The 16,780-nt window shown below is 42.0% G+C and overlaps 2 protein-coding genes across 2 annotated transcripts; both read left to right on the forward strand.

Moving 5' to 3' along the window:
* The first annotated feature begins 678 nt into the window (after positions 1–678).
* LOC311496495 (free fatty acid receptor 3-like) lies at positions 679–2,746 on the forward strand. Its single transcript, XM_084556379.1, has one exon. The coding sequence runs from the start codon at positions 791–793 to the stop codon at positions 1,706–1,708; it is 918 nt and encodes a 305-aa protein (XP_084412505.1). The 5' UTR covers positions 679–790; the 3' UTR covers positions 1,709–2,746.
* An 11,975-nt stretch (positions 2,747–14,721) lies between these two features.
* Positions 14,722–16,491, forward strand: LOC311497662 (free fatty acid receptor 2-like). The gene has a single exon (XM_084558008.1). The coding sequence runs from the start codon at positions 14,745–14,747 to the stop codon at positions 15,660–15,662; it is 918 nt and encodes a 305-aa protein (XP_084414134.1). The 5' UTR covers positions 14,722–14,744; the 3' UTR covers positions 15,663–16,491.
* Positions 16,492–16,780: the final 289 nt, after the last annotated feature.

Here is a 16,780-nt window from a genome sequence, read left to right on the forward strand (position 1 = left end):
GAGAGCTAGTAAGAACAGGTCCTTTATTAATATACCCAAGACGAAAGTCAACATGAGCCACGGTTTTGCATTTTAGTTAATATTAACCAAGTGGTGTCTGCTCGTTGCTCAGTATGGGATGGGTAGAGCAGAGTGTTGCACAGGGCTTCAGTATAAATAGATGCTTCCAGCTTACAACATTTTTATGAGCTCATCGTTGAACTCACAAGGTATAAACTGGTTGACTTTGATGGGAGGCACTGAACAGAGTTTTCTTTAAAAGCCTTAACATTTCTGAAATCTTCTCCTGCCAGGTGAGTAAATATGTTTACCTTATCAACTCACGCATAGAAAATCCTTTTTGTTATTGAAATTCACCATCTGGTGTAGGAAATGTCTGCATGGGAGTCGACTGTGGCTCATTTGATTTGATACTGGTTAGAGTCGCAGAGAGCCTTTTTCCCTCTTCTCATGTAAAACCAGAACCAGGATGGCAAACCCCTCTGTTGTATTTATAGTCTGTTTAATGAGACTGTTGATGAAAATCTTGGGATTCAGACTTGACTTATCTTGATGTTCTTCTTTAACATCAACTTTTATAAAATAGTTTATAAAAATATTTTATGTGAGCAACTGTTGGCAGCCAGGACTCAAGGTTGTAAAACCTCTTTTGGACAGTATCATGCTTACAGACTATCACTGGTGTAAAATTTGACAGTACTATGTTCATCTTAACAGTTTACCACCACTGTTCTTTGTCACTACCTACATTTAGATTGATGTTTATCATGTTCTCTGGTTTAGTTCCATAATGGGGTCAATGGTGAAGAGCGAGGCCATTCTCTCAGTTTACATCGTTACCTTCGTGATTGGTTTCCCGGCCAATCTCCTGGCTCTCTATGCCTTCAGTATGAAGATCCACTCCAAGCCACTTCCAACAGACATCCTGCTGCTCAACCTGACTGTCTCCGACCTGCTCTTCTTGATCGTCCTTCCTCTCAAGATGCATGAGGCAGCCTCTGGCATGGAATGGACTCTGCCCAGCTTCATGTGCTCCATCACCTCCTTCTTCTTTTTCTCCACAATCTACACCAGCTCGTTGCTGCTGATGGCAGTCAGTGTGGTGCGCTACGTAGCAGTAGCATTCCCTATCACCTATCAGCAGCTGCAAAAACCTGCGTACACCATGTGTATCTGTGTTGTTATTTGGCTAATCTCAACAGCACACTGCAGCATTACTTTTATCACCCTACACCACCCAGCCCTGTCCAACAAAAACTCCACTGTGTGCTATGAAAACTTCACAGAAAAACAGTTGGAGTTCCTCCTCCCAGCTCGGTTGGAGTTTTTCATTGTGCTTTGCCTTGTTCCCCTTCTAATTTGTGTTTTTTGCTACTTGAACTGCATCTATATTCTGTACACCCGTCCAAGGATATCAAGGATGCAGAAGAAGAAGGCCATTGGCATGGCCCTGGGGACTCTTGCTGTGTTCCTTATTTGTGTTATACCATACAATATCTCTCATGTAATTGGTTACTTCCAGGGTAAAAGCCCAGAGTGGAGGTACTACACCTTGCTGCTTAGCACTTTCAACACCTGTATTGATCCCATCATCTTCTACTTTTCTTCCTCCACCTTCCACTGCACAGGCCAAAAGTTCATTTTCAGGAAACATAGGTCTAGTGCTGTGGAAAGGGAAAAAGAGGACACAAGCTCTAGTGAAGAGTAAAATACATCTTCAGTGGTGTGTCTGACACCCTTAAAACATCATATAACAGAACCACAAGACATGTTAGGTAAATTTGCATATTTCCAAATTTTATTGCTTTCCATTTAAATATGAATTGATATCTTGTGTAGCGTCAAAGCATTACTTCCTGTTTACTTTAAACAGGGCCAGCCTCTCTTCCACACTCATGTATTCTGTCAGCACACATGTAGAATATAACTGCAAAATAACACACCTCAGCATTTCTACACTACACAGACAGATCAAGTGTAATGTAATGTCACCACAACAAACCACTGTACAGGAAATGTGTGTAATTCTTAATGGTGAGTTATTCTTAAAGACTGCGTTAACACAGAACAGCAGCAACTTCAAGAATTACTGTAAATGACTATATTGTAAATAAATTTTCAGAAAAATGTTCACATGACAGACGTGTATTTCATGTTGCAATTTGAGACAGAATTGTAAAAAGTCCAACAGATGCTGTTTGCCACCAGTAAGATACGGTCATTTAAGAAACCTGCAAAGAAGGTCATGAGCAGAGCCACCAAATCCAGGCGAGCAGAGAGTGGCACATAGTAAAATTCATGTTCATAGAAGTAAAGGTCATTTTAGCTGAAGGTTACCTAGTGCAACTACATTTATGGCAGTGATGCTGAGCTTTGTTTGAACATATGCAAATTCACAAAACAACACGTCATACATGGTGAATGTTGTGTAAGAAAACAAATTTTATATGGCATTTACTATATCCATGACTCACCTGTAACATTGAATATGATACCAGTAGCAAATCAGCAGGCAGAGAAGTGGGCAAAAGATCCTTTGCTGCTGATCCCAGCAAAGCAAGACAGGATCATGAAGACATGTGTCTCATTCTAGTAAGCTGAGACGAAACAAAGCAAAGCCAAAATACTTTGAAACATTTTCAATGTTAGTTCAGGGGAACTTCTCTGGATTTGACAATTACCATTTATCTGGAAACAGCAGCAGTGGTCATTATTGCTTAATACAGTTGAAACAAGAAGTTTACTTACACTGTATATGACACATTTTTTTCCTGACTGTCTGGATTTAGTCTTAAATCAAACTAGATCTGTTTTAGGTCAGTTAAGATAACCTAAATAATTTCTATTTGCTAAATACCAAAATAATAAGAGAGATTTTTTATTACTTTCTTCAAAATCAGAAGTTTACATTCACTAAGAGTACTATGCCTTTAAACAATTTAGGAAAGCCCAGATGATGCTGCTGTTTATTGAAGGTTAACTGACAACATTTGAGTTAATTGGAGGCACACCTGTGGATGTATTTTAAGGCACACCTCAAACACACTGCTTTCTTCTGTGACACCATGGAATAATCAAAAGACATAAGCCGAGGTATCAGGAAGAGAAGTGTGGACCTCCACTAGTCTGGTTCATCCTTGGGTACAACTTCCAGATGCCGGAAGGTGCCACGTTCATCTGTTCAAACAGATATACGTAAGCATATGCCATTACTCCAAAAGCAACATATAAAAGCCAGATTGCAGGTTGCAAATGCACACAGGTAGCCTGGTTGTTACCATCCTACGTTTCCGCCCAAAATTTGATTTCGGTCTGGCACGGAGTCTGGCCAAATTGCACTTCCATGGTTCATGTGTAACCACGCCAATCAGCGAACAGTTGAGTGATGACGCGGAACTCGCATGCCGAGTTGCTTGTAGTCCGGCGAAGTTCAACAGCATAGCAACAATGGCGACGGAGGAAGAGACGCTAGAAGCCATCCGCGAAGTTGTCTCAACTCTCGAGAGCATCACGGAATTAAAACCAGAACAAGAGGCTTGTCTTGTCAATTTTATAAATGGCAAGGACGTCGTAGCTCTCCTTCCAACTGGCTTTGGGAAAAGTTTGATTTATTTAACTGGAAGCGGAAGTGGTAAGCGTAAGAGCCTGAACTCCGGCGCACAATATACGTCATTTCCAAACGTTGCTGATTGGTTAAGGGAACTCCAGTGATTTTAAACCTCAAAATAAGCATCCGCCCATTACGGAGACAGATTCCTATTACATTGGGCCAGACTAACGTGCCAGACCGAAATCAAATTTCGGGCGGAAACGTAGGATGGTAACGACCAGGCTAGCACACAGGGACAAAAACGTTAATTTTTGGAGACACATTCTGTGGTTTGATGAAACTAAAATAGAACTGTTTGGCCTTAATTACCACTGTTATCTTTGGAGGAAAAAGGGTGACGCTTGCAAGCCTGAGAACACCATCACAACTGTAAAGTACAGGGGTGGCAGCATCCTGTTGTGGGGGTGTTTTGCTGCAGGAGGGACTAGTGCACTTCACAAAGTAGATGGCATTATGAGAAAAGAACACTATGCAGAAATACTGAAGCAACATCTCGAGACATCAGCTAGGATGTTAAATTGGTCTTCCAAATGTACAATGACCCTAAGCATACCGCCAATTTAGTTACAAAGTGGCCTAAGGACAACAAAGTCAATTTTTTGGTGTGGCCAAAGCCCTGATTTCGGTCTATAGAAAATTTGTGGGCAGAGCTGAAAATTAGTGTGCTAGCCAGGCAGCCTATAAACCTGATTCAGTTATACCAGTTCTATCAGGAGGAATGGGCCAAAATTCAAGCAAACTATTGTGAGCCTTGTGGAAAGATACACAAGACGTTTGACCCAAGTCATAGTTTAAAGGCAATGCTACAAAATATTGAGGAAAATAAACTTCTGACTTTGAAGAAAGTAATTTAAAAAAAATCTCTCATTATTCTGGCATTCAGCTAATAATTTGATTATCTTAAATGGCCTAAAACAGAATAAGTTCAGTCTTAAAGTCACACTGCGAGAAAAGAAAGGTTGCATCAGAGATTATGAATTTTAATAACATTTTTATAAGGCACTCAGCTTCATTATGCGAAGGAGCTGGAGACGAGGTTCCATCCGTAAAATCATTTTTTACTGATGCACCGGTGGAGAGGAGGGCTAGCAAGGAGAGGTATCTCGGGGAAGGGTCACCCCAAACACACAAATCAAACTCACACTTAAACATGCAAACAGGGGGCTACACAGTGAAGGAGATGCCACCACAGAGGCCTAGTCACCACCACTTTAGGCTCTCAGCTTCTGAAGTAAAAGGTACAACAGTCAGTTGGAGTCCACACAAAGAAAACTATTACAAAAGAACACTAAAACTATTCATATCAAAATAAATGTACATAATTCTCAAAGTCAATTTTTCTACAAAACAAGTCAGAAAAAGTACACAAAATCAATACAAAAATGCATGGTTAGCTGTGCACAATAAGAAACAGCTATCCCCAAAACTTAATCTAAATCTCTAAATAAAAATGCTCGTAAAGCGGAGCACACCAAGTGGAAAAGCAGTTAAGGCTCAGAGATCCACGGGCAAACTGATTCCTGAGGCACAAGCCCCAGAGGCAGGTCAGGTAAATGGACAAAGCAGATATTAAGGACGGAGAAGGCAAAGCCCAAAAAGGAGCAATTCAATAAGGCAAAGCAGCAGCGTGCGAAAATGTGTCAGCAGCCACGCAGTGTAGCTTCCAGCATGACTAATAGGCCCCAACAATTCAGATTGTAGTATTAGGACTCATGAGAGGGGAAGCATGCAGGAAATAGCACAGTTACCAGTAGTGGTCTGTGAATGACAATGAAGTTCCACAGGACTGGACTCGCATAGAAAACCTGCAACACTCAGAGTTTCAGGAAACTTGGAACAAGGGATGCATGCGCTCAGAGTGAGGGAAGAGCTCTGCAAACAACTCCGTCTTTTTTGTACTCTGTACCACTGCATCACTGGTGTCAGAGTAACTGGTAGAGGGAACAGCTAAGAAAGCCACCGGTTGGCACACTGTCTCAGCTCCTAGCAGTTGGTTGATGTGCTCTTTTACTACGTCATATTCAGATGGAGGCATGCCCCTGTAACGCTGCTTAACAGGTACATCATCTATGATATCATTTTCTGTAACCAGTTGTACTCTGGGTCTGTAACTACTTGTCCTCAGGGTCACAGGGCAGCTGGACCCTATCCCAGCTGTCACTGGGCAAGAGGCGGGGAATACCCTGGACAGGTCTTACTGTGAGGAATTAGTGCTAAGATAGAGGAACCCTATCTGACCCTGCTCTTCGGAAGATAATTGGGATCATCAGTTGCTTCCATTTGATTGGGCAAATGGAAAAAAACATTTGGGAGGCTATGGTGGTTACACCACATTGCACCTCTTTGACATCTGCGGGTAAACTGACAGCATTAACCGTGTCCAATTCCTACAGTAGTGTGGGGGCAAAGTAATCTTAGTGGAGCCCACACTGATAACTAGTATGTAAGCAGTGCCTCTAAAGACCTGGACCAGAAATGAGGAAACAAGCAGCCCAGCAGGTAAACCAGAGTCCAGAGGCTTAAACAACAGATGGTGGCCACCATCTTCATCACTCCTCCCGGGATGCAACACGTCTTCCTACTTCAAACTTTTACCTTTCCTGAAAGGGTCTGAGGTGCCTGCATACAAGCACAATAGCACTTTTGCAATGCCTGCACAAAAGGCTTTGAGGCCTCAGACATCAAGGGCTGTTCAAACAAGGCCAAACTGTGCTGCCCAAAATCTCTTGGTAGCATTTGCAAATCACATTCATCCCCACAACACCAGGGACCTGAGAAGACACATCACCAGGGGGGATCCTCAACAACCAATACTCCACAGTGGGGCATCAACTTACCACATAGCTCAACGCTTAACTCTATATAGCCATGTGAAATGGATGACCTGTGAGTGGCTGGATGATGCCGAAGAAAAGCAGCAGACTCTGGTTTCCCAGTTTTTGTTACATTTATTTAACTAACATCAACATAGCAGCTACAAACAAGAGTGATATATGTCCTGTGAGATCAGACCTGCAACACAGACAGATTGTAACTGGCGCCTTAAGTACTGTGTCCCCGGTCCTAATTACTGGACTAATCCACTCAGAGGTAAGTTAAAATATTATCAAATGGCTGTCTTACCAATGACAAATTTCCCCATTACTCATAACACATAATATGCTGCTATCCTGACCCCAAATACACATATATAAATATAAATACAAAATATAGAAATGAACACCAGCACTTGAAATTCCCCCACTTCCTATTCTGCCGCTTGGTCTCTCCCGGAACGTTTATAACTGTGCCCGGAATCTTTTGGCCACGCACCCTGGAGAAGACACGGACTGGACAGGTAGGTGTTAAACACAAACAACTCACTTTTATCGCTATTGCACCAGATTGCACCCTTACCACTTAACGATCTTGCACCACACTTCTTTACAATTACTTCTGCATGCTTATGGTTTAGTCTTTCCAATTCAATGCACAATTTTGGCGGAGCTTAACTTTCCTCTCCTCTTGCAGGTGGAGCCGAGTGCGCACTCCTGCACCTGCCCGACAGCACGCAAACATCCGTGGTCACGAGGTTACTTAAAAGTTCATTAAACATTCAATAACTAAAGTAATTTACATATCTGTACCAACAATGTGCAAATAAGCAATGTGCAAAATGTAACGTGCATATCTTGGCAAATAAAGTGCTATCGTGACTAAAGTGCAATGTGCAATTATTGCAATAGCTCAAGTTGTTACCCATGTGCAATATTTACAAGTAACAAACTGTGCTTCGTTACAAGCCAATACTGGAGTTTGGCTGCCTTAAGTTGCAGTTGGTGATGGTAGACACCATGGACCCAGTATCTCTCAAACAAGGCACTTGAACTCCAGCCATGTCCACCTGTAGATGTGGGCATGCTGACATTAACATTAACATCCCACACCACATGAAACAAGCCCTGAGCCAGTGGATGCCCCACTCGAACTGTGGGCACTAGTTTTCTGAAGCCGAACTGGGACAAGGCTGCCTAGGCAAGGCAAGGCAAGGCAAGTTTATTTGTATAGCACAATTCGTACACGAGGCAATTCAAAGTGCTTTACAGAAGCAGAAGATATAAAAGCAGATTTAAAAGCATAGAACATAGAATATAGAAAACACAAAAGGAAATAAAAACAAATTATTTTAAATAAAATAATTACAGTAATTGGAATCATAAAAGACTGATTTAAAATCAATAAAATAATAAAATGTGTCTAAGAAAAAGCTGCAGCAAATAACAATGTTTTCAAGCCTGATTTAAATGAATGAACAGTTGGTGCGGACCTCAGGTGTGCAGGGAGTGTGTTCCACAGGTGAGGAGCAGAATAACTGAAAGCTGCTTCACCTTGTTTGGTTCTAATTTTGGGAACACACAATAGACCTGTCCCTGACGACCTAAGGGGTCTGGATGCTTCATATGGAATTAGTAAGTCAACAATATATCTTGGTGCCAGACCATTTAGTGCTTTGTAGACCAGCAGTAAGATTTTAAACTCTATCCTTTGGCTCACAGGAAGCCAGTGCAGTGATCTGAGCACTGGTGTGATATGATCCATTTTCCTAGTGTTTGTTAGCACTCTTGCAGCAGCGTTCTGGATCAGCTGTAGTTGTCTAATGGATTTTTTGTTCAGACCAGTAAAGACACCATTGCAATAGTCCAATCTACTGAAAATAAATGCATGAACAAGTTTTTCCATATCTTCTTTGGACAAAAATCCCTTAATTCTGGCTATGTTTTTCAGGTGGTAATACGCTGATCTGGTAATGAGCTTTAGATGGTCATTAAAATTCAAGTCAGAGTCAATAATTACACCAAGATTTCTAAGGTGAGCCCTGATCTTTGATCTTTCACTTTTGGGGCCAAAGACAATCACTTCAGTCTTATCTGCATTAAGCTGGAGAAAATTTTGGCACATCCACTCATTGATTTGATGAATGCACTTGCTCAGTGAAAGTAAGGGACCGTAATCATCTGACGACATCGAGATATAAAGTTGTGTGTCATCTGCATACGTATGATAAGAAATATTATGGTCCTCCATAATCTGGGCAAGGGGCAGCATGTAGATATTGAAGAGAAGTGGTCCAAGAATGGAACCTTGCGGCACCCCACACATAATCTTTTTTCGTTCAGACACATGTTCACCAATTGACACAAAGTATTCCCTATCTTGTAGATATGATTTGAACCAGTGTAGTACAGTGCCAGTTAGTCCCACCCACTTCTCTAGTCTGTCAAGCAGTATATCATGATCAACTGTATCAAAGGCAGCACTAAGATCTAATAATACCAAGACTGAAGTCATAGAAGCATCATTATTGAGATGTATGTCATTTAGAACTTTGATAAGTACAGTCTCAGTGCTGTGGTGTGGACGAAAACCAGACTGAAATGCATTAAAGAGATTGTTCTGCGTCATGAAAGCATGAGTTTGCTGAAAAACAATCTTTTCAATGATTTTTCCTAGAAAGGGAAGATTTGATATTGGCCTGTAGTTACTTATTACTGAAGCATCCAGATTAAGCTTTTTTAGGAGAGGTTTTATTACTGCAGTTTTCAGTGCTTGAGGAAACTGACCGGACTGAATAGAGTTATTTATTATCTGCAATACATCTGAAGCTATACTATTAAAAACATTTTTAAAAAAGTTTGTTGGCAGAATATCAAGGCAGCATGTTGTGGATTTTAGCTGCGATACAGCTTCCGTCAGAGCTCTGTGATCTAGAAGGTCAAAATGTGCCAGATTAACTGGAGAAAAAGAAGGCACAAGAGGAGTTACAATTTTGCCTGAGCTGGAGCTGCAAACTGTTTGTCTTATCCTTGAAATTTTATCTGTGAAAAAGGCTGCGAAGTCATTACATGACTTGCTGGATAGCAGTTCCGGAGGGACTGATGTTTTGGGATTTGTCAGCCCATCCACAACAGAAAACAAAGTGCGGGAATTGTTACAGTTTCTGTTAATAATCTCGGAAAAGAATGCTTGTCTTGCCTTCTTCAGCTCATAATTATAGGTGTGGAGACTGTTTTTGTAAATCTCAAAATGAACCTGGAGTTTGGTTTTTCGCCACCTGCGTTCTGCCTGTCTGCAGACTCTTTTCTGGTCTTTGACCAGTGCTGTGTTCCTCCAAGAGGCCTTTTTCCTTCCTGTCAAAATTTTGGTCCTAATAGGGGCAATGGAGTCAATAATAGTTGTAACTTTGGAACTGAAACTATTGACAAGATCATCAATCGAAGCTGAGGGCAGTGTTGGTGATGGTGTAAAAGACTGAGCGAAGACTGCACAGGTGTTATCATTAATATAACGTTTTTTGATTACCTCTGTGACATTTTTGTTATTGATAGCAGGCGTAGTGATTTTAAATGACACACAGTAATGATCAGAAAGAGCAACGTCCGTCACCACAACCTCAGAGATATTAAGCCCTTTGGAAATGACCAAATCTAATATATGCCCTTTATTGTGTGTTGGACATGTTACATGCTGAGAAAGCCCAAAATTATCCAGAATGCCCAAAAGTTCAATAGCACATCTATCTTTGAGATTATCGACATGAATGTTGAAGTCACCCACTAAGACAACGCAGTCAAAATCAATGCAAACAATAGACAGTAGTTTGACAAACTCGTCTGGAAACTTTGCATTGTATTTTGGTTGTTTGTAGATGGTTACAAAGAGAGATCGACAGGGAGATTTTAATTGAATAGCAACATATTCAAACGAGTCAAATTGCCCATAAGAAGCTTTCTTGCCCTGAATGCTGTCATTAAACAACACGGCGACTCCACCTCCTTTCTTATGCCTTCTTACTTCACTCATGAAGCTGAAGTTTGGAGGGGCTGACTCATTAAGAACTGTTGAACTGTTGTCTTGTGTTAGCCAACTTTCAGTTAAGAACATAATATCAAGCTTGTGCTTGATTATAAAATCATTGATTAAGAATGATTTGCCTGCCAGAGACCTAACATTTAAAAGAGCTAAGTTAAATGCGCTAAAAAGTTGATCATTCCCATGTTTGGAAACAGACTGTGGCTGACATGGAATGCGAATTAAATTTGATGATGACATTTTTCTAGAAAGATGAACCAATCTTCTCCTCTGACCTATAGATACATGAATCAATGCAGCTTCCGACACAATGGGCCCTGGATTTTCCTTGGAAAAGTCAGGCACTACATTTGCCTTAAAACCTGGACCCAGAGCACATCAATTCCCAACACAGGTAACAAGCTGTGTTGGGCTCGTATTGGGGGATTGGAGTAGCGTCAGCTTTGGAGGGGGTGGTGGTGATGCCCGTCGGCGGGGAGTGGGTGGTTGTGAGGGCCGAGGTGGAATTTGGGGGGACAGGATCTCAGATGGGCCAGTTGGGCTCGTATTGGGGGATTGGAATAGCGTCAGCTTTGGAGGGGGTGGTAGTGGTGCCCGTCGGCGAGTGGGTGGTTGTGAGGGCCGAGGTGGAATTTGAGGGGACAGGATCTCAGATGGGCGAGGGGTAAATTTAATGCCGACACTGACAAGTCTGTTCATTTGGTCAGTAAACTCCAGCATAGGAGAGGAGGGTGATGGGATACCCTCTGAGATGGATGGAGTTTGGACAGTTGGAGATGGTGTGCAGGGCAGAGTTTTGATGGTAGGAGACAAATCCTCACAACCAGTGGCCCCTGGTGGAGGACATGAGGCATCCTCTTTTTTGCTCTGACATCCCTCATGGTCAGAGCTTACAGGTGGGGGGAGAGTCACTTCTCCTTGTTTTGGTGTTTGCTCCTTTTGTTTGGATTCCTCATATCTCTTGTCCTTGGGAATGGGAGCAGTATGACGCAGGCAGGAAGATAGGTTGCCACAGAAAAGTTTAACTCCTGCCTTGTTCAGAGACATTCCATCTCCTTTGAAAAAGTGTCTCCGGTCCCAGAAAAAGTTAAAATTGTCAATAAAATGAACTGAGTGGACATCACATGCAGTTGAGAGCCATCTGTTTAGTGCAAACAATCTGCTGAATCTTTCACATCCTCCTCTGACTGGTGGTAAAGGCCCACTGAAGAAAACTTCAACATTCAGAGAGCTCACTGTGTTTAGCAGATTACCTAAATCTCGCTTAAGCACTTCAGATTGTCGCTTCACAATATCATTTGCTCCAGTGTGCAGCACGAGATATTTCAGAGTTGGAATCTCTGCTACAATACTGAGGATTCTGTCGGTCATATTGGAGACGGTATCATCAGGAAAACACAACACTTTAGTGTTTCTGCCAAACATGCTTCCCATGTCTTTAATTGCAGAATCACCAACAACAAGAGTCTGAGGCCCAGTCAGTAGGTTTCCTTGTAGCTTTCGGACTTCAGACTTTCGGTCAGGCCGTACCCTTCTCTGCGAGTCAGTGAAGTTATCCAGGTCTTCAGTTGGAAATCCAGGGTCCTGCAGTAGTGGAGCAAAGCGATTTTGCAGCTGCACACTTGAGGGTTTGGGAGGTTCGTTGCTCCTGTTCCCTTTAGCTTTTATCCACGGCTGTGTCTTATTCTGCACTGGCGTTGAGGATGATGATAACGCAGGCCAGCCTGTTGCATCACTGATCTCTGGGCGCTGGATTCTACCCGTTAGACGTCTCCCCATAGCAGGTGATTTATTCTTAGGCCTCGCCCCGAGAGCATTCCAGGGAGGACTGATACTGGAAGAACTACTACCCAGCACACAGCCTTTTTGTTTTGTAGGAGCTGTATCAGAGCTAATTAGCGGTGTGTTAGCATTCCCCTGTCCATTGTTTTGAGTCAGCGACAAAGTGCTGTCATTTCCACAAAGTCCATTCACCTCTGCATTTATTTCCAAACGTTGAATTTTTATCTCCAGCACTGCTATTTTCTGGAGAAGTTTGCAGAGGTCATCTTCGGAAAAGGGAGGCATCTTACTGCCAATTAGCTTAGCTTAGCTTAGCTTAGCTCCTCGATCCCAATCACTGCAGCTGGTATAGGTGTCCTTGTAGGCCACGCTCACGAAGTAAAACAGTTTAAAATAACAGCGGTAGCCTTCAGGAACTTTCAAAAATAAAACTCCAAGTGATATATGGGTGTCCAGGATCCACTTTCAATAAGTTTATAAGCAGAAGGAATCGATTGCAGTGGGAAAAGATAGATGAAAACAATAAAAGCGGAGAGCAAAGGAGTGAAGCGTCTGGCTTGCAACAGAGCGACCTTCAGTAATCAAAGTGAGAGACCCTTACAAATCCCTGACAAGACAGAGTGGAACCGTCAGCGGCCTCCAAAACACAAAACTACTTACCTACTATAGTGAGAAAGGTGCCTGGGAGTTAGGTGGAACACGTACACTATTACACTCCCTAGCGAAATGGCCCGGCTCCTGACCGAGTCTAATAAAACTATGGGGCCTTTACTAAAGGAACGATCGCGTGCCACAGGTGGTGGAGCTAAGGTTTTCTGCCCCAGCTGAAATTGAACAATCCGGCAACAACATCCTAGGAATTTCACCCTAATTAAACAAATTCTTATAAGGCACTCAGGTTCGTTATGCAAACAGGCAGGAGATGACATTGCATCTGTAAAAGCAGTTATTATTGATACATAAAATATTAAAAAGAGCCAACTGTCACACACTCGTCCATTAAGAGTTGCTTCCGAGCTGAGGCTTACCGATGGAGAGGAGGTATCTCGGGGGAAGGGTCACCCCAAACACACAGAGCCAACACACACACACGTGATCAGGCAAACAGTGGGTACTTAGTGAAGGAGATGCTGCCATCAGAGAGGACCAGCCACCACCACTTTAGGCTCTCAGCTTCTGAAATACAAGATACAACAGCAGTGGAAAAAAAGAAAGAACTACAAAAGAACACTTTCAAAGTATTCATGTCAAAATAAACAAACAGAATTCTAAGTCACCTTACAAAACAAGTCAGCAAAAGTACGCAAAATAATGCAGAAATGCAAAATATAAAGGAACTAAATGCAAATCTACAACCACACTGATTGTCATCTGGAGGCCAAGCAGCACAGCAAACATGGTTAGCTGCGCACAATAAGAAAGTTGACTTGTGGCAGCAAAACAGAAAACTATGCACAAAACGTCTCTAAATATTAACGCTCCTAAAGTGAAGCACACCCAAGGGAAAAAAAGGTAGGCAGATAGGCTCAGATAGGCAGTATTTGGAATCAGGAGAGGGGAAACACGCAGGAAGTAGTATAATCATCAGAAGTGGTCTGTGAACAACGAAGTTCCACAGGACTGGACTCGCACAGAATACCTGCAACACTCATGGAGGTCAGGCAACCTGGAACAAGGGATGCATGCCCTCAGAGTCAGGGACGAGCTCAGCACACAACTTCCTGTTTTCACGGTGACTCTGGCGACAAACCAATCAAAAGCACACAGCAACTGACCTGAATAGACAGAGATGGAGGTAGTTATTATTGTAAAGAGGGAGTAGTTCGTAGAAAAATACTAAATAAAGTTAGTAATTTTCTATAAAAGTTATTAAAAATAGGAAATTAGTTGAGGAAACAGTAGTAACCTGAAGATGCAAAGGAAGGAAAAAAATTCATGCTTTCAGGCGGCTGTTCTGAGACCTATCAGCGTCACTGGATTTAAATCGCCAATACCCTGTAATCATAACTTCCCTTTATACCAGTGCATCGCCACAGACAAAAGACAGAAGTGATTCCGCCAAGTTACAAACTAGTTGTCTCAGAAGAAAGCTTTTTTGTTTCTTAAACCTCAACATTTCTAAAATAATCTGCTACCAGGTAAGTAAATATGTTTTACCTTAACAAGCTAAGCTTTGCAAGTACTGTTTGGTGTTGAAATTTCCTATCTGGTGTTTGAAATGAGAGCTTGAGAACCGATTGTGGCTCATTTGATTTGGTACTAGTCAGAGTCATGGAGAGGCTTTTTCCCCATCTCCTTCTTCCCTCCTTATGTAAAAAATAACAAGGATGGCAAACAGAACTGATGTATTTACAGTATCTTTAATAAGAGTGTTGATCAAAACCTCGGGACTCTGATTTGACTTAAAATCAACATATTTTATATTACTTTAAAAACTCTGGTCACTACACATTACACATACATTCTCATTGATGTTTATCATGTTCTCTGGTTTAGTTCCATAATGGGGTCAATGGTGAAGAGCGAGGCCATTCTCTCAGTTTACATTGTTTCCTTCGTGATTGGTTTCCCGGCCAATCTCCTGGCTCTCTATGCCTTCAGTATGAAGATCCACTCCAAGCCACGTCCAACAGACATCCTGCTGCTCAACCTGACTGTCTCCGACCTGCTCTTCTTGATCGTCCTTCCTCTCAAGATGCACGAGGCAGCGTCTGACATGAAATGGACTCTGCCCAACTTCATGTGCTCCATCACCGCCTTCTTTTTTTTCTCCACAATCTACACCAGCTCGTTGCTGCTGATGGCAGTCAGTGTGGTGCGCTACATAGCAGTAGCATTCCCTATCACCTATCAGCGGCTGCAAAAACCTGTGTACACCATTAGTATCTGTGTTGTTATTTGGCTAATCTCAGCAGCACACTGCAGCATTACTTTCATCAGCCTACACCACCCAGCCCTGTCCAACAAAAACGCCACTGTGTGCTATGAAAACTTCACAAGAGAGCAGTTGGAGTTCCTCCTCCCGTCTCGGTTGGAGTTTTTCTTTGTGCTTTGCCTTGTTCCCCTTCTAATTTGTGTTTTTTGCTACTTGAACTGCATCTATATTCTGTACACCCGTCCAAGGATATCAGGGATGCAGAAGCAGAAGGCCATTGGCATGGCCCTGGGGACTCTTGCTGTGTTCCTTATTTGTGTTATACCATACAATATCTCTCATGTAATTGGTTACTTCCAGGGTGAAAGCCCAGAGTGGAGGTACTATGCCTTGCTGCTTAGCACTTTCAACACCTGTCTTGATCCCATCATCTTCTTCTTTTCTTCCTCCACCTTCCACTGCACAGGCCAAAAGTTCATTTTCAGGAAACATGGGTCTAGTGCTGTGGAAATGGAAATGCAGGGCACGAGATCTAGCGAAGAGTAAAATACATCTTCAGTGGTGTGTCTGACACCCTTAAAACATTATATAACAAAACCACAAGACATGTTAGGTAAATTTGCATATTTCCAAATGTTATTGCTTTCCATTTAAATGTGCATTGATATCTTGTGCAACGTCAAAGCATTACTTCCTGTTTACTTTAAACAGGGCCAGCCTCTCTTCCACACTCATGTATTCTGTCAGCACACATGTAGAATATAACTGCAAAATAACACACCTCAGCTGTAAACAGTGTAGAATTACCACGAAGACAATTTCTACACTACACAGACAGATCAAGTGTAATGTAATGTCACCACAACAAACCACTGTACAGGAAATGTGTGAAATTCTTAATGGTGTGTTATTCTTAAAGACTGTGTTAACACAGAACAGCAGTAACTTCAAGAATTACTGTAAATGACTATATTGTAAATAAATTTTCAGAAAAATGTTCACATGACAGACGTGTATTTCATGTTGCGATTTGAGACAGAATTGTAAAAAGTCTAACAGATTCTGTTTGCCACCAGTAAGATACGGTCATTTAAGAAACCTGCAAAGAAGGTCATGAGCAGAGCCACCAAATCCAGGCGAGCAGAGAGTGGCACATAGTAAAATTCATGTTCATAGAAGTAAAGGTCATTTTAGTTGAAGGTTACCTAGTGCAACTACATTTATGGCAGCCGTGCTGAGCTTTGTTTGAACATATGCAAATTCACAAAACAACTCGTCATACATGGTGAATGTTGCGTAAGAAAACTCATTTTATATGGCATTTATTATATCCATGACTCACCTGAAACATTGAATATGATACTAGTAGCAAATCAGCAGGCAGAGAAGTGGGCAAAAGATGCTTTGCCGCTGATCCCAGCAGAGCAAGACATGGAGGACAGGATCATGAAGACATGTGTCTCATTCTAGTAAGCTGAGACGAAGCAAAGCAAAGCCAAAATACTTTGAAACATTTTCAATGTTATTTCAGGGGAACTTCTCTGGATTTGACAACTACCATTTATCTGGAAACAGCAGCAGTGATCATTATTGCTAAATACAGTTGAAACTAGAAGTTTTCTTACACTGTATAAAATGACACATTTTTTCCTGACTGTCTGGAT

The sequence above is a fragment of the Chelon labrosus genome (assembly GCF_963514085.1).
Source record: "Chelon labrosus genome assembly, chromosome: 12".
In the NCBI taxonomy this organism is placed as follows: Eukaryota; Metazoa; Chordata; class Actinopteri; order Mugiliformes; family Mugilidae; genus Chelon; species Chelon labrosus.